This window comes from Artemia franciscana, chromosome 13, assembly GCF_032884065.1.
Source record: "Artemia franciscana chromosome 13, ASM3288406v1, whole genome shotgun sequence".
Taxonomy (NCBI): Eukaryota; Metazoa; Arthropoda; class Branchiopoda; order Anostraca; family Artemiidae; genus Artemia; species Artemia franciscana.
In genome coordinates, this window is record NC_088875.1 from 10,794,889 (window position 1) to 10,820,215 (window position 25,327).

The 25,327-nt window shown below is 34.7% G+C and overlaps 2 protein-coding genes across 2 annotated transcripts in view; both read left to right on the plus strand.

Annotated features, from left to right (window-relative positions):
• The first annotated feature begins 651 nt into the window (after positions 1 to 651).
• LOC136034507 (dual specificity mitogen-activated protein kinase kinase 1-like) overlaps positions 652 to 25,327 on the plus strand; it is a 45,946-nt gene continuing 21,270 nt past the window's right edge. Inside the window, exons 1-2 of the mRNA XM_065715727.1 lie at positions 652 to 904; positions 23,055 to 23,268. Of these exons, the coding sequence (XP_065571799.1) occupies positions 696 to 904; positions 23,055 to 23,268 (423 nt within the window). The 5' untranslated portion in view covers positions 652 to 695. The remainder of the gene's footprint in view (positions 905 to 23,054; positions 23,269 to 25,327) is intronic.
• Positions 12,883 to 16,568, plus strand: LOC136035041 (DNA-directed RNA polymerase III subunit RPC2-like). Its single transcript, XM_065716640.1, has 2 exons — positions 12,883 to 14,473; positions 16,468 to 16,568. The coding sequence occupies exons 1-2, from the start codon at positions 12,883 to 12,885 to the stop codon at positions 16,566 to 16,568; spliced, it is 1,692 nt and encodes a 563-aa protein (XP_065572712.1).

The following is a 25,327-nucleotide window of genomic DNA, read 5'->3' on the forward strand; positions in this document are numbered from 1 at the left end:
CACGAAAACGGGTTTTTTATTGAAATCCGAAAGAAGTGAAAATGAATAAAAAAAGAGGATAAAACATAATTTAGAAAGGCTCTACTTTAAAAATGAGATTTTGAAAGTTGAAATTTTACAAATTTGGCACAAAAGGGGTTTTGCTGCTGAAGTTCCAAAAATGAGAGTCGTAAACTGTTAAAAAGGAAAAAAAATATGAAGCAGAAGGATCTTGCTTGAAAAAATGTGAAATTCAAATCTTTCAAATTAAAATTTACTGTTGTTCATTAATGTGATTGTCATTCTTTAATTCTTCAAACAGTGAATGAATTTCTTTAAATCACATTCAATCCAAGTAAATTTCACATTAGTTCAACTTTCCAAGGAAATCCTACGATTTGTGTTCCTTTTTGAAAATGGCATTAAATCGAAGTCTCTCTTCGTTTATCTCTCTTCGTTTATTATTTTAATACTCTTCGGTCGACGTGGAAAGCACTTTTGTTTTACTTTTTGTTTCGCACTTAGGGAATTCAAATCAATACAATCAAATACGTATTTAAGAATAATTTTACCTTTGAAACTTTTGAAGAAGAGAATAAGAATATTATCTTGTTTAAGTGATGAAGGATATAGATTTTTACTGCAATAACGGCCGCTATTAATGTATTTTTGTTTTGTATATTTGCGTGAGTTGTGGAGTGATTAGGCTATCTGAAATGTACAAAAACAAATTCAATTTAACACTGCCACCTTTAGAACCTGAATCTGGATCAGCTGCTGGAACTCCGGTAGAATGCTCTAAAGCTTTAAGCTTACAAAGTGAGCCTATAATCAAACCCTCCTCAGCTGGGTCATTTCATAGTGGAGCAACATTCAACAGTGTTGTTTCTTCAGTTAGTCAGAATTCTTCAAATGGCAGTATTGAGTATGTTTTATATTAAGCAAATTAATAGGCAACTTCAGTATTAGCCTAGCATTGGCATCAATTTAGGGAGTTTGCCAGACATAGTCTGAAATCATGGTTACCAGATGGATAAATTTTTGAGTTCACCCACTAATGAGAAAGCTAAGAAGTATTCATATTGCTAAAATTCTAGATCAGTTACTTTTTTCTATCTTTGAAATAGGTTAGGTTAGGAAAATGCAACTTTCAGTAATGAATCCAGGACCAAAAACATCCCCTAGAAAGTATTGACTTGGGTAAAAACCAGTATCCAATTGAGCAAAGTAACTAAAACCCTCACACCTTGTTACCAAAGAGGAATTGTCCTTTGTCAATGAATAGCTAAGAATCTAATCTGTGGATCAGTATGATCATTACTAAAGTTATTTAAGATCAAGCACTTTAAATTATTACTTTTGACTCATCTTCAAGGACCTGATTTGGGAATACCAATTGCTCTATTTTGATGTATATTTCCCTTCAGTTTTATTCATATGTCAACAAAAAGCTGATTTTCTTCTGATTCCAAAAATCTGACTTTTATTTTTTTAATATTTATTCTATAAATCACAAATATTAAGTATGACTTTTCTCTTCAATTGCTTGTGAAAACAAAGACCACATTATTAATTTTAGTTAATTATTCTAGTTAAAAATTCTAGTTAATTGACTTCTTGCTACCTTGGAAAGGGTTTAGGTTAGGAAAATGAAACTTTCAGGGATGGGTCTACAGGCTAAAGTATGTCCCAGAAAGGAATTTTGAAATACCCACATCCTCTCCTTCTCCCTCTAGAGGATTCTGAAATTTGCCTACATGACAGGTAGAAATTTGGCAAAACAACGTTTTACCTTAATTTTCAGTTACTAGTTGCTTTTTCTCTGCCTTCAGTTCTGAAAATGCAATTCCTGTTATTTGAGTAGAATTTTGAGCCATATCAATGTTTTTTTTTTCAAAATTTAGAAAATATATTTGCATATCTTTAAAACCTTATAAAGTGGAATTGAGTGAAGTTATGAAGCTGAAAACAATTTTTTTGTACTTCAATTAAGCAGAAGATCTATTTTGCAAGGTTTCACATTTATAACACACATTTTTAAAGGTCATCAAAGGTCAGGGCCCTCTAGAGGGAGAAGGAGTGGACGTAGTTGCTTCAAAATACCTTCCCAGAACATACTTTAGTCTGTAGATTCATCCCTGAAAGTTTCATTTTCCTAACATAAACCCTTTCTGAGAGAGCAAGAAGTCAATTAACTAGAATTTTACCTTAATTTATACTGACAAATTATTGGTGAAAATTTCACCAAAGAAGCTCTTGTTACTACCCTTACATTGCTGTTGTAAAATAGGGGCAGTCCAAAGACCCATCTCTTTTTCCCAGAATGCCAAAGAAAAGTGGTCTTTTCTAAAAAGAGGTCTTTGTGATAACCTAATATAGGCTAATAACCCTCTTCTGATTTTGAAGTCTTAAGAAATGTGCCTACTTGACAGATTTATACTTTTTGGAATCTTGACAAAATAACATTTACCTTAGTTTTCAGTTTCCTTTTCTTTGGCTTTAGGTTCAAAAATAAAATTCCTCTTATTTGGGTAAAATTTTAAGCAGTAGCATTTTTTTTCTTCTAAATTTAGAAAGTGTATTTGTAGATGATTTTGTATTTGAAACCTAATAAGTTGGGATCAAGCAAAGTTATAAAGCAATTTTCTTGTGCTGCATTTAAGCAAAAGATCTGTTTTGAAAAGTTTTACTTCTATAACATAAAGATTATTAAAGGTCATCAGAGGTCAGTGCCCTTTAGAGAGAGAGGAGTAGAGGTACGCACTTCAAAATACCTTTCATGGACAAACCTTAGTCTGTAGATCCTTTCCTGAAAGTTTTATTTTCCTAACCTAATCCCTTTCTAAGATAGGAAAAGGTAGCTTGTCTAGAATTTTACTGTCATATCTCTAGAATCAAAATTTAGTACTTGTATGATAATCTCTGTACTGCTCAAGCTATTCATTCATTGATGCATTATATAACTAGTTTTGTGTTAGTTTCTTTCAGCTTAGAGTGAGACAAGACAAAGAGAAGTGACATAATAGATAGAAAATATATAATTTGGGCTCTATATTTGCACATTAGGGGAAGCATGGGGATAATCATTGTATGTATCCTTATTACGTATTGCATAATCCTTATTATGTATCCTTGCTACATATTATGCAGAATAATTTTTACCCAACCCATTATGCATGCAGATCTGCTATACTTTACCCCACCCCTCTAATGTGCAAATATATTGTCAGAATTTGTTTCTAAAGTATTATATTTTTATCTTTCTTTAGTATATTTCATTAATAATTAAGGATCAGTGAAACATATTAGATGAATATTAGGTAGGAATTATATTATACAAGTACCCAGGATTTCATCCTGAATCTAAAATAATATTTATTTCTATAAGAACTTAATTTTACTCTCTCGAATGATCAGAGCTGTTCCTAGGGAAAGGGAAGGACAGCTGGGTCAGCTGCCCTGGGTGCTGTAGCCAGGGGGCAGTGTGGCTGTGGAATTGCCCACTTTGTTCAAATTTGGCTTTTTTTTCTCTTATATTTGAGTATGGAGGGGGTGCTTTAATTAGTTTTTCCCTGGGCACCATCTGCTCTAGAATGGCTCTGTCCATGATTTGCAAATATGTACCCTGAGTTTTATAGTCTATATGCAAGAAATTTTCTATTATTTTGGCCCAACTGTTAAATCAGTTTGAAGAAAAGAGTGACTTACAGAGAATTCAGGGTAAATTTTATGTTCACAACATTTTTTGGCCAGGATGAAAGTGAATGTATCACTTGATGCCTTTTTTATCCTCTTTTACAATCCAATGATTGGTTCTGGGGCAAATTCCATTTTTAGCTGTTATGGGTAAGAGGGCTCAAAATAGCCCATAGTCCCAAAATTTAAAAGTATATTTCTAAAAAAAAACTTGTTAGTAAGGAAAAATTACTGTTTGTATCTGATTCAGAAATAATAATTATTTTTATTAGCCTAATAGTAAAATGTTGTTTTGAAAATGAATATGCAGAAATTTTAAAAAGACCTAGAAACCTCTCAAAAATGACATCGGTTTTGCTGTGATGTCATTCTAAAGATGTGTACCCCCGCCCCCTCTAGGAGTAGATCTGATAGCTAGTAATAGCCCATATTGATTATTGATAAAAATTGACTTGTACTTAATACTTTTTGTACAGTTAGATTTGCTGGTTGTAGTCTATTTATTTAAGAAAATTGACTGCTTAAAAACGCCAAAAATACCAAATTCACCTAACCTTAATCCATTTGCGAGCTTAAATGTCCTATGGACCTCCAGTACAAATTCTTCCTTTGTTTTAACATGTGTTCTCCTTTGTGTATTTTAGATGATAACTAGGGCCCAACTGATATGGATTTTTGGGGTCTGATTACTGGTATCAATATATTGGTATTGTACCAATATGATACCAATAAAATTTGCCAACAAATTCTCTTCCAGGAAAAAACATTACCCAAAGTTTATATCTCCCATTCTCTGCCCATAATCATACTTAAATGTTTCTCTTTGGTCAATTACACACCAGAGAACAGCCTCAATATATTGACTGTGGATTCAAAAAATTAGGCCATTTACAAGAATTGTTTTATTTCATTTACCTTTTTTGATCAGTAGCTTCTGAGCACACAAACGAAATGGCAGATATTTCTAGAATTGACAAATAAGAAAAAATTCAATCAAAGAAGCCAGTTTAGCTACATAAATGCAACTACATGAAAATATGATTGAAAGAAGCATAAGATATTTATCAAAATTGATTGTTCAGAGCCGAAATTTTGATAGTGGTGTTTTGAATTTTAATCAATCACATAGGCCTACTAATATGAAAACTATACATTCATATGTTATGGTCTCTTGCAAACAAGTCCATGCAAAGCACACTGGATATGGGGGTGTAGATAGAGTTTCAAGTTTGGAGGAGTGATTTATGAAATGTGTCAATAAAATTGTCCAGTATGCCAACAAATGCAGACACACAAGCTATATTTCCAAGATATATGAATAAATTTTCCAAGGTGTTGAGATGTGATGGCAACACCTTGGAACTCCACCCCCTCTCTCCCTTAGCTACGCCCCTGACTGGATATCATTGTTTTATTTGATTGAATATTGGATCTGTCACCCAAGCAAGTGAACATTCATTAAACAGAAATGTATGGTTCATTGTATTTTTCTTAGTTTTTTTTGGTTGAATATGTAGGCTCTTGAAGTTTCCTTACATTTGAAACATTGCTGCACCAGGTATGTATTGACAAGTATTGACAATGAATATATTTTGACTTCATTTGACTCACCTCTGCTGCCCTTTCAACCATGGTCAGACTTAGCTGGTGGCTCCATTCCCAAGGTCTGGATAAGCAAGGTACCTGAGGAAATCTGGTACCCTCTTCTGGACAAGTGGTGGATTAACAAAACAAAAAAAATCTGTTGGTCAATGACTAATATTCTGTTCTCAATATCCAACAATGAGACTGACCCTTATATTGGCCTGATAGTAATAGTCAGCCAACACATTATTTGGGCTCTAATGATAACCCTGTCCTTGGCTTTGGAAAGGCTTTTTTGGGTCTTTGAAAATACCTTTTCTGGTGTATTCATTTAAGTAATTGAAAAACAAGGAATTTATCTCTGCCTAGATTTTTAACAATACATTTTGTCTCCCCCCCTAAATTCTCATGATTTGAAAGGGGTCAATATTTTTCAGATATTTCAAAAGTATCTGTGTTTTCATTATAGCACAAATAAAAAAACATACTACAATGAAGAAACTCCTTCAGTTTCAAGAAACTTCCGTGTTGTCAAAAAAGCAGTTTAGCTCTTGTTAATAAAAAAAAAAAATTGGTTTCATTTGATCAGATGAACTTAATTAAAATGCTTTTTGGTTATAATTAAGAAACATAATAATTCTGGCTGCTATCTGTGCAATCCATGCTTAACTGAATATGCAATAGTAATTACCTTAAATAGCAGCTAGGAGCAATCTAAGGATTTATACTTTGAATAAAAACCTTATGCACTTAAATTGGACTCGCCTATTGGTACCCCTCATTTGATACTCAATATACTTTTGAAAACTATTTTCACAAATTGAAAGCAATGTCTTGTGAAAGTTAGAAAATAAATAAGAAATGTAGACATAATTTTCTGTTTATGCATAATTATTTTCTGAATGCTCTGACGTGGGGTAATTAAGGTAATGGATGTCTGATTGTGTAACATATAGACCAGCCCCCCCCCCCCCCCTCTATAAAATTCAGGACCAAATCTCTCATTCACACCCCCTTAGAAATTCTCAAATACAGGACCAAATCTCTCATCCATACTCTTCTAGAAACTCTTAAGTTCAGGACTAAATTTCTCAGTCATACCCCTTTAGTAAATTTCAAATTAGAAAAAGATTTAAAGTAAAATCTTATAGAATTTAGCAGTTATTCAATAAGTTGTGGACTACGTGTCTAGATACAAGTTAAATGTTCCTTTTGGAACCAATCAACGGGTTTATTTGAACTTTGGTTTTTTAAACTCAAAATCAGAAGGGAAATCCTTGTTACGAAAATAACTTCTGGGTGCGGAAACTAGCCAAAGTATCATGATTGGAGAATACCAGCAGTATTGCAACATTTTAGCGCTGGAGATCAACCGCCCAGGTTACCAAGCCTGTCCGCCAAGTTCTTGTTTAGAAATCGCGTGAGACTTATATCAGCTCAACGCAGGCAGTTGGTAGTTCAGTTTCAGGAGAACTTTATAATAGTCAAGTTCATGTGTACCTTTTCATGCTATAAGTTATTGGAGCTGTTTTGCCAAAAGTTGTATGTTGTAAGTAAATAAACCTTATTGTACTTAATCATTTTTTGTCTATGTACTAGGGCATCAGGTACAGTTCCTCTAGTCTTCAGGTACGGTCCCAAGGGAATCTATATTATCTCAGGAGACCTTGATCATCACTGAGATGATTCTGTCTCCCAGGTTACTGGGGATTATATACAAAGCCCTTTTATTCTGTTAGTAATTTAGTTCCCATATCTCATATCCACATTAAGCTACCAAGACTTAGAAAAGTCCCAAGCACCTCACGGTAAAAATCCCCTCTTAAGCAGAAAGTTCCCACCAAACTCGTTCATTTTCACTAACCCCCCCCCCCGTAACATATGGCGCGGCCTGAAAAAGAAGACAGTAAAAGGAACTGAAAATACCTGCACAATGAATGTCTACTAACATAGACAAATATGATTATTTACAGATTATTTTTTAATTTTTAAGTGCATTTAATTTTAAATTATTTAAGTGCAGTATAATTTTATTTCTACTTATGTGTTTTTTTGTGTGTACCCCATCTAAAAATAATTAGAATCTTTAATAATTAAAATGAAATACCAATAAAAAAAAAACTAAATTTTTATATACCGCATACCTTCAATAATTCTTTAAAAAAAACTGAACTAAAATAACAAATATGGCTCAGGAGCAAGATGAATTATTAAAAGCGCAACAAATTATTGCAACTTCGGTAGAAATTGCCAAATCATTACCTGATTATGAAGGGGATACGGATGTGGATCAATTCAACATCCATTTAGGACAATTTGTGGAAATGACAAAAATTGACTTAAAAGTATTAAAAAACATGCTACTCTTAAGACTAAAAGGTCAGGAATTGACGTTTTTAAAACAAATTGAAAATACCGTAGGAATAGAAGCCACCTCAACAATTAACTCAATAGAGTTATTGCAACAGGCTTTTCAGAAGAGATTCATCGATACTAGTTCATTGAACAAACTAAAACATGGACTAGTAACATTCGAACAGACCCAAAACGTCAGAGAATATTTAAATAAAATTAGAATCGCAACAGAAGCGCGATACGGTCCAGGCGAAGGAGAATTATATGAAAAAATAATACTAAACGCATTTAAACAGGGACTCAACCCAAAACTATATCGTCTATTAATTGCCAAAAATATCGACGACTTAGAACTGGCAGTTCAGGAAATAGAAAAAGCCGTAGAAATTGATTCGATTGTCCTACAGCATCAAAAACTGTCAATAAATGCTGTAGAAAATAAAAACCCTGTAAAATCAAGAGATTCCTCTCCACGATTTTTCTCCCGAGAATCATCGCCAAAACCCATTCGAAATCAAATTCGAACCACCAATAATAAATTCGAACCACCAATAATAAATTGTTTTGCCCCCAATAATCAATTGAGGACACAAACCAATAATGAACCTTAAGATGCTACACATGTAACCGGTTAGGTCATATTGCAAGAAATTGTTTTACAAACAATAATTATCGCCCTAATTTTAGGGGATCGAGCAACCGTTTGTCCAGGGGGACAAACTATAGTGGGTACGCCCCTAGAGGCAATCGAGGGAACACCTTTGTAACAAGAGGTAATTACCCCCCCCAAAATCAGAATTTCCAACGCAACACGTATCAGTATCGCGGAGGGTATCGTGGAAGGACAAATCAACCTAGTAATAGTTGGAATAGAAATAATAGAGGTAATTATATCAGCCGACGGCAGCAATATAACAGCTCCACCTCAAATAATAATCAAGGAAATCAAAATAGACCAAATGAAAGTTCTGCATCTGACATCTGGGAATCCCAGGGAAATGATGCAAGCCTCCAAAATTCGTAGGACCAAAATTTGGTGGCAAAATAATTTATAGGTCCCCACCAGTGATAATACCATTTTTGAGTGCAAATAATAATAATATATTACCGATATTTGAAAATTTTAATGCAGGGAATATTTATTTCTCAGCCCTTATAGATTCAGGGGCAACAGTAAATGTGATAAATACATCCATATTTAACAAATTACCCAACTATATTAAACGACGAATGAGCAATATCTGTCCCAATTTATCAAGCGTAACCGGACATAATCTGGACGTAAAGGGAACTGTGTATCTAGCCTTACGCAAAGATAACAGAAATTTCTGTACTCGATTTATAATTTGTAAGAATTTCCCATACCAAGCCATCATAGGCGCTAATTTTTAAAAACAAATAAAATACTATTAGATGTAGCAAATTCAAAGTTTGTCTACCCGACGGGAACCAAATCGATAATAAATAACATACAAGCAAACAAGGTAAGGGAGAACATAGACAACATGAAAGAATATAGGAATAAACCAAGTCAAGAAATTTCTTATTTATGGCAAAAACTAGAAAATATAGAAACTCCCGGGAAAAAACCAGCGGAGAATATTCTAAATTCAATGGAAGAAAATAATAACGAAAAATATTATGGATTTGCAATACGAAAAACTAAAATTCCCCCTAAATCAATGCAGAGAGTGTAAATATCACAAATGTTAGAACCAATAAATGATAAAAATGAAATTTGGGTAGCCTCGCCGTCGGAGGATATCCCAAAATATATAACCTGTGAGGAACAGATTATAAATTATGAAAAGGGTGAAGGTTACATTTGGGTAACGAACACTCACGCGAGTGACATGATTACCCGAAGCAAGGGAACATGCTTAGTAGAGATACAGGTAGTGTCGGAAACCGACATAAATAATTGGAAAAAGTCAGAAAAAAACTTAGTTAGTAATATAAACATTAAGGTTGACAAAGAATACCCCCTGACAAGGATTCAGTTTCTTGAAAAATTCGAACTAAATCACATATCGGACATTCCATTGAAACAAAAATTATGCGACTTATTATGGCAATATAAAGATGTTTTCTTGACATCTGAAGATGACATAGGACTTATCCCATTTTATGAACACGCAATACAAACTACGGGGCTGCCAGTGGCAAAATAACCATACTGTATTCCTTATAAACATAAAGAATGGCTAATAAATAAAATACAACAACTCGAAAAAAACCAAATCATAAGACCGAGCGTAAGTCCTTATTCTGCCCCCGTTATACTTGTGCCTAAGAAGAATAATGACCTTAGACTTGTAGTAGATTATAGAGCCCTAAATAAACAGGTAGTTAGTGACAAATTTCCCCTACCTAGAATAGACGAAATTCTAGATTCCATATCAAATAAAAATAAAATATTTACTTCCCTAGATTTGGCACAAGGCTATCATCAAGTAAAAATAGCAGAGGGGGATGTTTTTAAAACAGCGTTTTCAACAACAGAATGTGGCTCTTATGAATATTTAAGAGTACCGTTTGGACTAAAAACTAGTTCAAGTGCATTATGTAGACCCCTACTTCATTTGTTAAGAGGTCTAAATGACATAATTCATTTTGTGGATGACGTCATAGCAATGGACAAAAATCCAGAAGACCATTTAGTAACCCTAGGAAAAGTATTTGAAAAATTCAGAGAAGGTAATTTCAAATGTAGACCAGAAAAAGTAAATCTTTTTCAAACCAAACTAAAATTTTTAGGAGTAGTTGTAACACAAGGACAAATTTCCCCAGACCCTGAAAAGATAAAATCTGTTAAAAATATAAAACCTCCACAAACAATTAAACAATTACGAGGAATCTTAGGATTAATGAGTTATTTTCGAAAATTTATAAGAAATTGCGCACGAGTAGCAAAACCTCTCAGGGACCTCACTAGAGGGAACCCACAAAAAATTACGTGGTCTAAAATAGCTCAAAATTCATTAGATCATTTGAAAAAGGCTTTAACTTCAGAACCTGTCTTATCATTACCCGACTTCCAAACAGGACAATTCGTTGTTGCAACGGATGTTTCAACCAAGGGGATTGGGGCAATCCTCTCCCAAATAATAAATGGGGAAGAAAAAGTTATAGCATATGCTTCTCGTACTCTTAAACCCGGAGAAAGTAATTATTCTGCGCCACAACTTGAATTATTATCGATTATCCACCATTTAGAAAAATTTAAACATTACTTGGTAGGTAGAAAATTTAAACTACGTTCCGACCATAAAAGTCTTCAATACCTACAGTCTTTCAAAAAGCCAACGGGAATACTCGCGAGATGGATTCTGAAAATCCAGGATTTAGATTATGAATTTGTACATCTTAAGGGAAAACAAAACGCCCCATGTGATTATCTAAGTAGATTTCCAGATAATACCCCAGTAGAAAATGAAAACGAAGAAGTCAACACAATAAAAGCAAAATATGTTCCAAAGAATAAGGGTTTAAAAATAAAATCGGTCGAGAATAATTCGGTTGAGAAAGAACAGAAAAACAGCCCGTTTTCCTTAAATTCTATAAAAATATATCAAAAGAAGGACAATACTTGTGCTGCTCTAATAGAATATTTCTTATATGATAAAGAGCTACCTGATGAAATGAAATCTATTAAAAAAGAAATCGATAATTATTATTATGATATAGATGAAAAGATACTATGTAGAATAATGACAGACAATAACAGAAGTCAAACTTCCATTTTACCAGTTACCCCAAATTTTAGAAAAACCCGCTTTTGAATCTTTTCATTCTGACGTGGGAGGACATTTAGGATTAGATAAGACTTTCCATAGATTAAAACAATACTTCTTCGTCACTTCAGATCCACAGCTTCGTCACTTCAGAATTTTCATTCTGACGTGGGAGGACATTTAGGATTAGATAAGACTTTCCATAGATTAAAACAATACTTCTTCGTCAGTTCAGCCTTAACAAAGTTGAAGAATTATGTCAATACTTGTGAAACATGTAATTTAAGAAAAAATCCCCAAATTTACCCTAATGTAATTTACCTAATGTAATTTACCCCCAAATGCAGTTATTGAAAAATCATCAGCTGGAACACACCCTATGATTATCTTTTAAAAAATGGAAGATTGGAATTTACATGAACCTGTTGAAGCTATTGAGGATAAATGGAAGCTAGTGAATGCCTTTGTTGAGACAAAGGGAATAATTGGACACCATATATCTTCATTTAATCAGTTTGTTAACGAAGAAATGAAAAATATTGTGGCTGCCAACTCCACTGTCTATTCTCAAAGCAACGCAAATTGGTATCTAAAATTTGTGGACGTTCGGGGTTTGAATCCACAGCTTGTTGATGACATTGGAGTATCATTTGAAATGTACCCTCAACAAGCAAGATTAAGAGGCCTTACCTATGCAGGAGACATTAATGCTGACATTGAATACACAAAGGGACAAGGGAATACTTTCAAGAAAGAATTTAGAAGCAATGTTACTATTGGTAAATTGCCAATCACGTTGCGAAGTGAGCGATGTAACCTTCACCAAAAGACCTTTTCTGAGCTGGCACAAAAAGGTGAATGCTATTATGATCCTGGTGGATATTTCATAGTCAATGGAAGTGAGAAGACTATAATGATGCATGAACATCCAGTCGCTAATCGAATGCTTGTCCTGAAAGGACCGAAGGGAATTGTATGTGACGTCCAAACGTCAACTTTAAAGCGACGTATGAAAATAACTGTGGCTGGCATGAAAAATAAATATAACTTGGATATTAAACTCTTTGGAACACCTATTCCAGTGGCCATATTATTTAAAGCTTATGGCTTTGAAGAAGAACAGAAAATTCAGTTTGCTGTCGGAACCGACGATGATTGTTTAAGGATGTTCTCTGAAGCTCTTGATGACTGTTATACAACTGCCAAAGGACACACTTATATCAGATCTCAAAAGGAAGCCCTTCAATTTTTAGGTAGCAAAATTAAGACGTCTGGCATTCAAGGGAAGAGCGATGAAGAAAGAGGTTTGGAGGCTTGCAGGATGATCCTGTCCCACATTCCTGCAGAAAATGATAATTTTCATGCAAGAGCGATCTACCTAGGTATGATGGTGCGACGAATAATTAAAGCCCAGCTAGATCCAAGTTTTATTGATGATCGGGACTGTATTGGTAACAAAAGAGTGGAGTTGGCTGGCTCTTTAATTGCGCTAGTTTTTGAGGAATTGTTCAAGTGACTGTGTCAGGACATTGCAATGCACGTGGAAAAAGTTTCGGGTGCAACTATGGCAACTTCTTTTGATGTGCGTCAGTTGATTACCGAACAAACAGTATCTCAAGGCCTTATATTTGCTATAGGAACGGGTAATTGGATTATTGGGCGATTTGGTATGCACAGAAAAGGTGTAAGCCAAGTATTGTCAAGATTTTCTTACATATATATGCTTGGAATGTTGACGCGTGTCAATTCACAGTTTGAAAAAACTCGAAAAGTTGGAGGTGTCAGATCCCTTGTCGGGTCACAATGGGGTGTTCTTTGTCCCTCAGAAACACCAGAAGGAGAAGGATGTGGCTTGGTGAAAAACCTTGCTCTTTTAGCTCATATTACAACCCCATCTGACGATAAGGAGCATAGAAGCTTGGTTAAGAGTCTTGGAGCCGAAGACATTCAATGTGTTGACTTGAGCAAACTTGGCAAAACTTATATGGTCCTTGTGAATGGTTCGTTAGTAGCAGCTACAGATAAACCTGCACCTTTGGTGAGAGCAATTCGACATCTTCGACGAAAAGGCTATGGTTCGCCGTTTGTGTCCGTCTATTTGGAGAACAGACATCGATGTGTTTACATTGCAACTGATGGTGGCCGTCTTTGTCGTCCTTATATAATTGTAGAAAATGGAAAACCCAAAGTTACTACTCAACATATTCAAGAATTGTCAAACGAAAAGATTATATTTCAAGACTTTGTTGACAGAGGGTTAGTTGAATATCTAGATGTCAACGAAGAGAATCTTTCACTGGTCGCCGTTTCAGAGTTTGAAGTGACTCCTTCTCATACTCACATGGAAATTGAACCTTATACTATATTAGGTGTCGTTGCTGGTCTCATTCCCTTCCCGCATCATAATCAGTTCCCCAGAAATACTTACCAATGTGCCATGGGTAAACAAGCTATGGGTGTAATAGGACTAAATCAAAGAATGCGGATCGATAGTCTACAGTATAATATAGTTTACCCTATGAAGCCAATGGTGAAATCAAGGACAATCGACTTGATAAATTTTGAACAGCTCCCTGCTGGACAGAACGCCATTGTTGCTGTCATGAGCTACTCTGGATATGACATTGAAGATGCCATTGTCTTAAACCAGGCATCTGTTGACAGAGGATATGGAAGGTGTATAGTTTACAAAAATGAAGTGATACAACTTCGTAGCTATGATAAAGGACTGTGTGACAGAATTGACGGACCTCTTGTTGATAAAGTGACTAGAGAGCCTGATAGGAGACATGTTATACTTGGAAAAGATGGAATTTTCGAGCCTGGCTCTCGTATACAACAGGGAAATGTGCTTGTGAATAAGAAGGTCCCTTTGGCCAGCTCCTTGAATTTATCCTTGTCTGAAGCCCATCTCGCGAGATATCAAGATGTCCCAGTTTCGTATAAACACGATGTTGAGTCTTTTGCAGAACAAGTGTTGTTATCATCTCACAGAAACTATAATGCCCTATGCCTGCAAGTTGCTTTTGCAAGAACTTCAGTCTATGAATATTACCCCACAGATCCAACTTGGGGGCTCCAACACTGTGGCAAATGCAACAGCGAAATCAGGCTTGAAAAGCTAGGTTTCCTATTTGTTTTAAAAGTTTTATATTGCTTATATATAAATTCTAAGACTTGCATCCTACAAGCCGCGCCATTTGTTACGGGGGGAGGGTTTTAGTGGAAATGGATAAGTTTGGTGGGAAGTTTTTACCAAAAAGGGGATTTTTACCGTGAGGTACTTGGGACTTTTCTAAGTCTTGGTAGCTTAATGTGGATATGAGATATGGGAGCTAAATTACTAACATAATAAAAAGGCTTTGTATATAATCCCCAGTAACCTGGGAGACAGAATCATCTCAGTGATGATCGAGGTCTCCTGAGATAATATAGATTCCCTTGAGACCGTACCTGAAGACTAGAGGAACTGTACCTGATGCCCTAGTACATAGACAAAAGATGATTAAGTACAATAAGGTTTATTTACTTACAACATACAACTTTGGGCAAAACAGCTCCAATAACTTATAGCATGAAAAGGTACACATGAACACTGGAACTTGACTATTATAAAACTCCTGAAACTGAACTACCAACTGCCTGCGTTGAGCTGATATAAGTCTCACGCGATTTCTAAACAAGAACTTGGCGGACAGGCTTGGTGACCTGGGCGGTTGACCTCTAGCGCTAAAATGTTGCAATACTGCTGGTATTCTCCAATCATGATACTTTGGCTAGTTTCCGCACCCAGAAGTTATTTTCGTAACAAGGATTTCCCTTCTGGTTTTGAGTTAAAAAAAAAACAAAGTTCAAATAAACCCGTTGATTGGTTCCAAAAGGAACATTTAACTTGTGTCTAAAGGCACGTAGTCCACAAAGTATTGAATAACTGCTAAATTCTATAAGATTTTACTTTAAATCTTTTTCTAACTTGAAATTTACTAAAGGGGTATGACTGAGAAATTTAGTCCTGAACTTAAGAGTTTCTAGAAGAGTATGGATGAGAGATTTGGTCCTGTATTTGAGAATTTCTAAAGGGGTGTGAATGAGAGATTTGGTCCTGAATTTTATAGAGGGGGGGGCTGGTCTATATGTTACAATTGAATATGAAGATGCATTTCTTGTAATTCTCATGATTAAAGGCTATCACATTTTCTTTAAACTTATGTAATAAATGAGGCATGCATATAGCATGATTCGTTTTGAACTTGTACTCACCTTTACAAAAAATGTAATTGTTTACAAATATTCCATATCCCATATAATTTTTTCACAACTTGCAAACTTTCAGAATTTTTATCACCCAATCTTTTCTTTGTTTATTATTAAAAGGAAATTTATGTAAAGTAGCTTTTTGATAGTAAACCACTTGACTGATAGTCCAACTATCATTTGGCTTGGAACTCTCAATAAGCTATTTGTGTAAACTCTCAATAAAAAGTATATAAGTTTCATTTTTAGGTGGTGCATTTCCCACTGGGGAAACTTTCGAACCTATTCAGGTCAAAATTGTTGTTTTTGGAAAAGTGTATTAGAACTTATTTTAATTTGGATAAGGTCTTTTCAAAACTCTAAAACCACTGGCTGAATACTAGCATCCCTGATGAAAAAAATAATTATTATGAGAAACATACTTCCACTTTGACATCATATCTGAGAAAAAGTACAAAATATACTTTTATTGTTTCTGAACCAATTGACTGTTTTAAGCCAATTGGTTCCTTCAGTCTTTGGATTTGAAGGTACAACTATTATTAAGATTAAATTAAAAAAAACAAGCGTTTTTAACTGAAAGTAAGGAGCAACATTAAAACTTAAAACAAACAGAAATTACTCCGTATATGAAAGAGGCTATTCGTTCTCAACGCCCTGCTACTCCCATGATTTGGTTTGCATATTTGAGAATTCATCTCAATCTTCCCTCTAATGGTCCCTATAGCCATAGAATGTAAAAAGACAATAACCCAAATATAAAAATTCTTATTTTATAATATGTACCAAGCATCAATCAATCATATTTTCTTTTCTTTTTTTCAATTTTTATATTTTTCAATTGTGATATAAGTTTAATTTTTAGGTGATGTATTTTGCACTGGGAAAACTTTCGAACCTATCCAGGTCAAAATTGTTGTTTTGGAGTATAAAGTGGCAAAAATCTTTCCTCATAAAGGTTTTTAGGACTTATTTTAATTTGGATGAGAGCTTTTCTTTTCCAAAGCTCTAAAGCCACTGGCTGACTACTAACATCCCTGATGAAAAAATAATAATTATGCGAAGCATACTTCTATGGCTATCATCTGAGAAAAAGTACAAAGAGATAACATGATCCCCCACAGCCCTTGGGGAAAGGTCTTTAAGTTCTAAAGTCTGCCTATTTTTTATGTATAGTATTTGTATAGTATTATTATTTTGGGAAGCATGCATACATTTTTCAGGTGTGGAGAGGAGGATGGAGTTTTTTTCCGTTGAAAATAAGGAGCAATGTTAAAACTTAAAAACGAGCAGAGATTATTGCTTATACGGGGGAATTGCCCTCTCCTACACACCTCGGACTTCATGCTAAAGTTTTCAACATTAAAAAAAGTTACTTATTGCTCTAATTAAACGACGCCTGTGTTTCAGGAGTCATTTTTAAAGAATTGGGACAAAATTTAAACTTCAGCGTAAAGAGCGAGGTGTTGAGGAGGGGGCAACCCCCTCGTATACGCAATAATTTCTGTTCGCTTAAGAACCAATGTTGCTCCTTACTTACAGCTGAAAGAACTTTTTTGTTTAGCTTCTGATCGTTTTTAAATAAGACAAGGAAACCTGGCTCCACCTCCATGTAAAATCCCACACTCCACGGAAATATCCTCTGAACAATTCAATCCTTGTGAAAATTTACCTTGTCCAATTACCTTTAACACCTCCACGCGTAAAAAAGAGTCAGTAAAGAGAAAATAAAAAATCAAAAAGTTTTGCATAGGAATTTTGGCAAATTCTCCCAGTGTACAATTTCCCCTGAAAAGTTCACCCCGGGAAAATTTTCTCTCCAAGAAAAATTCTCCCCATGCAAAGTCCCCCGAGCAAAAAGTTCGTCCTCCTCTCCACACCTGAAAAATGTATGCATACTTCCCAAAATAATAATACTATAAAAATACTATGCATAAAAAGTAGGCAGACTTTATAACTTAAAGACCTTTCCCCAAGGGCCGTGGGGGATCATGTTATCTCTAAGACATAGTAATTAAGCCTTTCAACTATGCTGAACAAATGAGCCTTCTCCCGATATTCTCGGCCCACTGGGTCGATGCGATCACCCCTGGGAAGAAAAAAAAAAAACAAGTGAACATGGATCAGTTATCTTTCTTCTGGCAAAAAGTACAAAATTCCACATTTTCAAACAGTTCGTGGTAACAAACTGTAGTAAGGAGCCAGCTGGCTCAATAGTAACCAAAACTCTAAAAAATGGAATTTTAATACCAATAGTTATATCAAAAGAATCGAATTTTAATGCTAATTTTAAATATATAAGTTTCATCAAGATTAGTCTTACCCATCAAAAGTTACGAGTCTGAGAAAATTTGCCTCATTTAGAAAATTGAGGGAACGACCCCTAAAAGTCATACAATCTTAATGAAAATCACACCATCAAATTCAGCGTATCAAAGAACCTTATTGTTGAAGTTTCAAGCTCCTATCTACAATAATGTGGAATTTCGCATTTTTTGCCTGAAGACATCACGACTTTACCTCTGAAGGGAATAAAAGAGATCGGATGCATGTTTTTTTTTTTTTTTTTTTTTTTTTCAAGGGTGATCGTATCGACTAAGTGATCCTAGAATGTCGCGAGAGGGCTCATTCTAATGGAAATTAAAGTTCTTGTGCCCTTTTTAAGTGACCGAAAAAATTGGAGGTCACCTAGGCCCCCTTCCTTAGACCTTAGACCTTAGTTCCTCCTGTGCCACCAGAGGCACCCAGGGCATCCAAAAAGAGCCGCCAGTCGTCCCTCATATGTGCTGCTGCCCAGACGTCTTCCCACTGGGGTTGGACTATCGCATTGATGTGTTTTAGGTCCCGCTGGTACGTACGACGAAGTGTATTCTTCGGCTTCCCTCTTCTTCGGGTTCCCTCTGGTTGCCACTCCAGTACAGTTCTGGGGAGTCTATCTCCCGCCATACGGATAACATGCCCCAGATAGCCCCCTTCACGCTCATTTTTTCCCAAAAGTCACCGAATCAAAATTTTGAGATAGCCATTTTATTCACCATAGTCAAAAACCTAACAACTGTCTTTGGGACGACTTACTCCCCCGCACTCCCCGTGGTAGGGGCTGCAAGTTACAAACTTTGACCTGTGTTTACATAATATGAATGTTACTGGGAAGTGTACAGACGTTTTCAGGGGGATTTTTTGGTTTAGGGGGGTGTTACGTGGGAGGATGTTTCCATGGAGGAACTTCTCATGGGGGAAGAGAATTTCAATGAAGGGGGCGCAGGATTTTCTAGTATTATTTGAAAAAATAAATATGAAAATTTTTTCCTACTGAAAGTAGGGATCAGCATTAAAACTTAAAACGAACAAAAATTATTACGCATATGAGGAGTTTACCTCCTCGTAATACCTCACTCTTTACGCTAAAGTATTTTAGTAATTTCAACTATTTATTGTACGGTCTTTGTGATTCAGAGGTCATTTTTAAGGAATTGGGACAAAATTTAAGCTCTAGTGTAAAGAGCGAGGTATCGACGAGGGTTGAACCCCCCCATATGCGCAATAAAAACATACGAATATAGAAGTTCGTTACGTAAGTTAATTTGTAAGCTACGTATATTTTTTACCAATGAAAACGTTCGTAAAAAAAATAAAAGTTCTTGTTGCCTTTTTAAGCAATCAAAAAGTGGAGGGCAACTAGGCCTCCTCCCTCACTCCTTTTTTTCAAAATCTTCCGATTAATTGCAATTAATTAATATACAAATTTCATTTTAATTATTTATGTGTGGAGAGCCAAGATGCATTAATTCAGAAACGTCCAGAAATAAAATAAAAAAACAACTTTGTTTAAATGAAAGTAAGGAGCAATAATAAAACATAAAAGGAGCAGAAATTAATCCGTATATGAAAGGGGCTTTTTCTCCTGAACGCCCCGCTCTTTACGCTAAAGTTTCTTACTGTTTTAAAAGTAGAGTCAAGAGAAAGAGTCAAACTTTAGCGTAAAGAGTGGAGCGTTGAGGAGGAACAGCCCCTTTCATATACGGATTATTTTCTGTTCGTTTTAAGTGAATATTGCTCCTTTCTTTCATTAAAAAAAAAACTTGTTTTATTATTTAATTGCAGATAGGAGCTTGAGACCTTTACAGTATGCTTCTCTGATACGCTGAATCTGATGGTGTGCTTTTCATTAAGATTATTTCAATTTTGGGGGGTATTTCTCCTTTTTTCGAAAACCCAGAAAATTATCTCAGGCTTTTAACCTTTGGTGGGTATGACTAAACTTAATAAAACTTATATATTTAAAATCAGTATAAAAATACAGTTCTTTTGATACATCTTTTGTTATCGAAATTCCTTCTTTTAGAGTTTCGGTAACTATTGAGCCGAGTTGCTCCTTACTTACAGTTCGTTACCACAAACTGTTTGATAAAGTCCGGGACATGACTTGTGGCTATTTCAAAAGGCAAGACCATACACGTGTTAAGTATAATTGATAGTGGCCACCATCTGTTTTGTGGACAGCAGCGCTTTTTTATTACGTGTCGCCAGCAAAGGTTTTCCAAGGTTCTGGAAGCAGGCAAAACCAGTTACTTGGATCTGCTTTTTTTTTCTGGTTTTCACTCTTCTTTTTACATTAGTTTGTCAATTGGGTCGATTATTGGCGCCCTTGTCACAAAAGAGTTTTGTTAGGACATCTTATTCTTTCATTACCCAATCATTTTAATTCTTAATTTCCCTACTCAATACCTTCAAAATTTATGATTAAAGCTTGTTTTAGATTTATTTTCTAAAATGCCAGATTTGTTATCTTACTTCATTACATTCACAAAGTTTCTACTTGTTGGGTGTTCAGTGTCGCATTAAGTATACCTCCACCCCCCCCCCCCAATTCCGAGATATAGCACTAGACTATGTCCTTTTTTCATATGGGTATTATTTGATATCGTGAACCAACTGTTGACCAGGAATAAATAACTATAAATTTAAACAAAGCTAGCTTAGTGGTTGCCCAATTAATGAAGCCCAGTGTTCATCTCGGAGTGCCATATGTACTGCAAACTTCTGCCACGCTTTACACTGTTCTTCCACGAATGGCGTCGAGGTTCGGAATCGAACCTCTTCAGAATCAGACATGTTTGAACAAAAATAGAAATATTTGTATATTGCTAATCTTTTGCTTGCTCCCATGATTTGGTTTGCATTTTTGACAATTCATCTCGACCTCCCCTCTAATGGTCCCTATAGCCCTAGGATATAAAAAGACAATAACCCAAAATATACAAAATTTTTACTTTATAATCTGCACCAAGCATTGAAGAATCATATTTCCTTGTTTGTCTTTTTTTCTATTTTGACCTGTTTTTGAATTTGTTCTTATCACTTATTATTTTACTTCCCTCTACATAGCCCAAGGGTACATGTGACCGTTGGAGAGAGAAGGTTGTGGATGAAGTAGCAAAAACGCGAACAAATCATGAAAATAGTGGTAAGATTTGCAATATAAAAATGTCTCTTTTTGTTCTAGTATGTCTTTTTTTTAAGAGGCCCAATTCTAAACCTTTAATGGCGTATTCCCTAGATCGCTTGGTGCACACCTCAACGATTGGCATATTTTTACGAAAATTCTGTTTATAAATTTTAGAATTTTTTTTAAGCTACTAGTTTTTTCTAATAGAAATGCCCCTGCAAAGGGCAAATTTGTTCCTTTGGTTATAAAAAACCTTGAACTTCTACTTTGGGAGGAGCTTCTGTGTAATATTTAAAAGATAGGAACAATTAAAATTATATTTTGATTTGTTGGAGGAAGTATTAATACTTTAAACATAATCCTTGTACTTGAAAATTAAATAAAAAGTTTCATTTTTTAAATGAAAGTAAGGACGCATTAAAGCTTAAAAAGAACAGAAATTATCACGTATATGAGGTGGGTTGCCCCTTCCTCAACATCTCCCTCTTCACGCTAAATTTCGGGACTTCTGAAAAGGTTACTTGTTGTTTTAATTAAACAATCCTTGTGTTTCAGGAGTTGTTTTTAACTAATTGGGACAAAATTTAAACTTTAGTGTAAAGAGCAAGGGGTCGAGGAAGAGGCAACCCCTCGTATATAGGTAATTCCTGTTCGTTTTATATTTTAATGTTCATTACTTTCATTTGAAAAAAAATTTCTTTTTTGTTGTTGAATTTCTTATAGTTTTTAAATAACGCCAGGAAACCTGGCTCCATCTCCATGGAAAAATCCCTCTCCCCATGGAAATATTCTCTGGACAATTCAATCATGGTGAAAATTTATCCCGGACAATTAGCCTTAACACCTCCACGCGTAAAATTGAGTCGTTAAAGAGAAAGCAAGACATGTAAAGAAATTTTGCATATGAATTCAGGCAAATTGACCCAGTATACAATTTCTCCTGAAAAGTTCACCCCCTGGAAACTTTCCTCTTTATGGAAAATGATCCCTGTGCAAAATTTGCCCAGTAGAAAATTCATCCTCCCCTCCCTACCTGAAAAATGTATGCATGCTTCCCAATAACAAATACTATACGTGAACAATGGCAAATTTTATAACTTAAAGAGCTTTCCGTAGGGGCTTTGGGGGGTCATGTTATCTTTAAAGTTATAGTTATTAGGCCTTTCAATTATGCTGAACAAAATGGCTTTCTCAGAATTTTGATCGTATGATTTTGGGAAAAAAGTGGCTTGGGTGGGGGCCTATTTGTCTCCAATTTTTTGATCATTTAAAAAGGGCACTAGGACTTTGAATTTCTGTTAGAATGAGCCCTTTCCCGATGCTCTAGGCCTACTGGGTCGACAAGATCACCCTGGGGAAAACAACAACAAAAACGAACACGCATCCATGAACTTTCTTCTTGCAAAAAATACAAAATTCCTCATTTTTGAAGATAAGAGCTTGAAACCTCTACAGTAGGGTTTCTTGATATGCTGAATCCGATGGTGTAATTATCTATGACTTTTATGGGCGGGTTTCACCCTTTTCCAGAAATCAGCCAAATTTTCTCAGGCTTGTAACCTTTGATGGGTAATATTAAACTTAATGAAACTTGTATATTTAATAGTATAAAAATCTAATTCTTTTGATATATCGTTCAGTATCAAAATTCTGTTTTTAGAGTTTTGGTTATTATTGAGCCGGGTCGCTCCTTACTTACATTTTGTTATCATGAACTGTTTGATTCTTGATTCAGCTAGACCCCCAGTTATTCGAGGTTTTCTGTTCTGTATTTCCACCCCTGACTTCAAGCGGGTTTATCAAGTGCTAGTTTTACGATCTTACGCTTTTCTTAGCTTGTGCAGTAGTGTCAATGAGGGTTGGGGTGTGCATTTGCCCCGCCTCCTGTTTATAAATACATTTTGCTTGGTCCTATTTTTTATTGGTGCCACTTGGCTTAGGGCTATATTTACCTAGTAAATATATTTGTCTCTCTGTAACATATTCTCTTCTTTTGTCCTTAGTGCTCTCACACTGGAAACAGTGCAAAATTGCCTCAAAGAGTTGGAGTTGGATGATGTACAGAGACAAAGACTTGTTTCATTCCTCATGCAAAAGCAGAACTTGGGTGACTTAACTGAAGAATCCCTAGAAAAACTAGGAGAGCTTGGAGCTGGAAATGGAGGGGTTGTCACCAAAGTTAGACACAAGACTACCGGACTCATCTTAGCTAGAAAAGTAAGAATTTGCAGATTCCATACCCTTCAAATTGAAACTAACTGTATACCTGTTTGTACAATTCTTCTCTGATTTCCGTCATTAGTTCCAATGTTTTCCAAATATTCCCAGCGTGCACTAGCCTAAATTAGATGAAGGAAGTCTTCAGGAGAAGGCATATCAAGCAAAGAGGGCTCTAGAATTTTCCTTTGCTGTTTTTCTATTTTCTCTTCTTTTTAATATTCTGAGTCACTAACGAAATTTTAAGACATAAAAGAATTTAAATCAACTAAAATGCATTTATAAGTAAAAGCCATTTAATAATTTATGCACCAAAAATATTTGTTGTAGTCATAAGTACAAAGAGGTCAGACCTTATAGGGAAGATTGAAAGAAATTTTCACGGGTGCCACTATTTAGGCAGCATACCTCGAAAATTGACTCTTACTTAGAATTTTATCCCCTTGTGTGGAGTGATAATAGCGATTATTAATCTAGACAAATTCTTAACTAAGCTGTGATTTTTTACGTCATATTTTACGGGTCTTGAAATTGTAAGTTTTGTCATTGTTGTGATTGTGTTAGCAGTATATTAAGCAAGTGTCTTTTTGTCAAAATTTGCTGTCTAGAAAAAACTTTAATTGGAGGAATATCTGTCTAATAGTTGTTTCTTGCATAACTAGTTATAGGCGTCGGCAAAATTCAAAAGTAGCTAGTTTTAGTGTACCAGATCGCCTCAAAGGCAATGTGCACCTTTTATTAGGATACTAATTAAGGATTGTTTTGTACATTATAAATTCGAAGTGGAAACAATGAGAATTTATAGATATTTAAAACATTTTTTTCTTGATTCATATATTCAAAGGGAAAAAAGAAGGGGAAGAAAGAAATTACTGTCTTGCTTTTGTGTTAAAAAAAGTGCTTTGATTTTTTGGTTTATTTTTGTCACGGATTTTTACAAGCCGATCCCCTTGTTCTTTATTTCTGGAGAGATATAAAAAAAAATGCCATTTGAAACTTGGTTGACTAATGCTGAACTTCAATTTTAGAATGACTCGAAATGTAATTACAAGAGAGACAAATAATTCTGTCTTTCTGAAACTTAATTGGCTGCCAGTTACTCTTTGAAGGGAATGGCCTGTGTGGCTTACCCATAAAGCTCACCCATAATAATAATAGAATTTAATTGATCTGTTTTTGAGAAGCAGTAACCCAGAAAAAACGATGAAAAGTTTTTAATTACCAATTTTTTTTCAAGAAAAATCTCTGGTAATCTGTGGTACTGTGTTTGAAATCGAGGCTTCTTAAGTTTTGTTTCACTTCTGTATTCTTTTTCTAGCACATTTGTCTTGAAGTGAAACTAGCAATAAAGAGCAAATTTTATTCTTTTCATTATTTCCTTTCTTTTCAGTTTATTATTTCTTTCTAATTACTTTCTAATTTTATTTAGTCAATTCAATTTTTCTTTTCTAGCTCATTCATCTTGAAGTAAAGCCAGCAATAAAGAAGCAAATTGTATTCTTTTCGTTATTTCCTTTCTTTTCAATTTATTATTTCTTTCTAATTACCTTTTAATATTTTTTTTTCTCAATTCAGTATTTCTTTTCTAACTCATTCATCTTGAAGTGAAACCAGCAATAAAGATCAAATTTTATTCTTTTCATTATTTCCTTTCTTTTCAATTTATTATTTCTTTCCAATTACTTTTTAATTGGTTTTTCCAATTCAATATTTCTTTTCTAGCTCATTCATCTTGAAGTGAAACCAGCAATAAAGAGCAAATTTATTCTTTTCATTATTTCATTTCTTTTCAATTTATTATTTCTTTCTAATTACTTTTTAATTTTTTTTTTCAATTCAATATTTCTTTTCTAGCTCATTCATCTTGAAGTGAAACCAGCAATAAAGAGCAAATTTATTCTTTTCATTATTTCATTTCTTTTCAATTTATTATTTCTTTTTAATTACTTTTTTAATTTTTTTTCCAATTCAATATTTCTTTTCTAGCTCATTCATCTTGAAGTGAAACCAGCAATAAAGAGCAAATTTTATTCTTTTCGTTATTTCCTTTCTTTTCAAT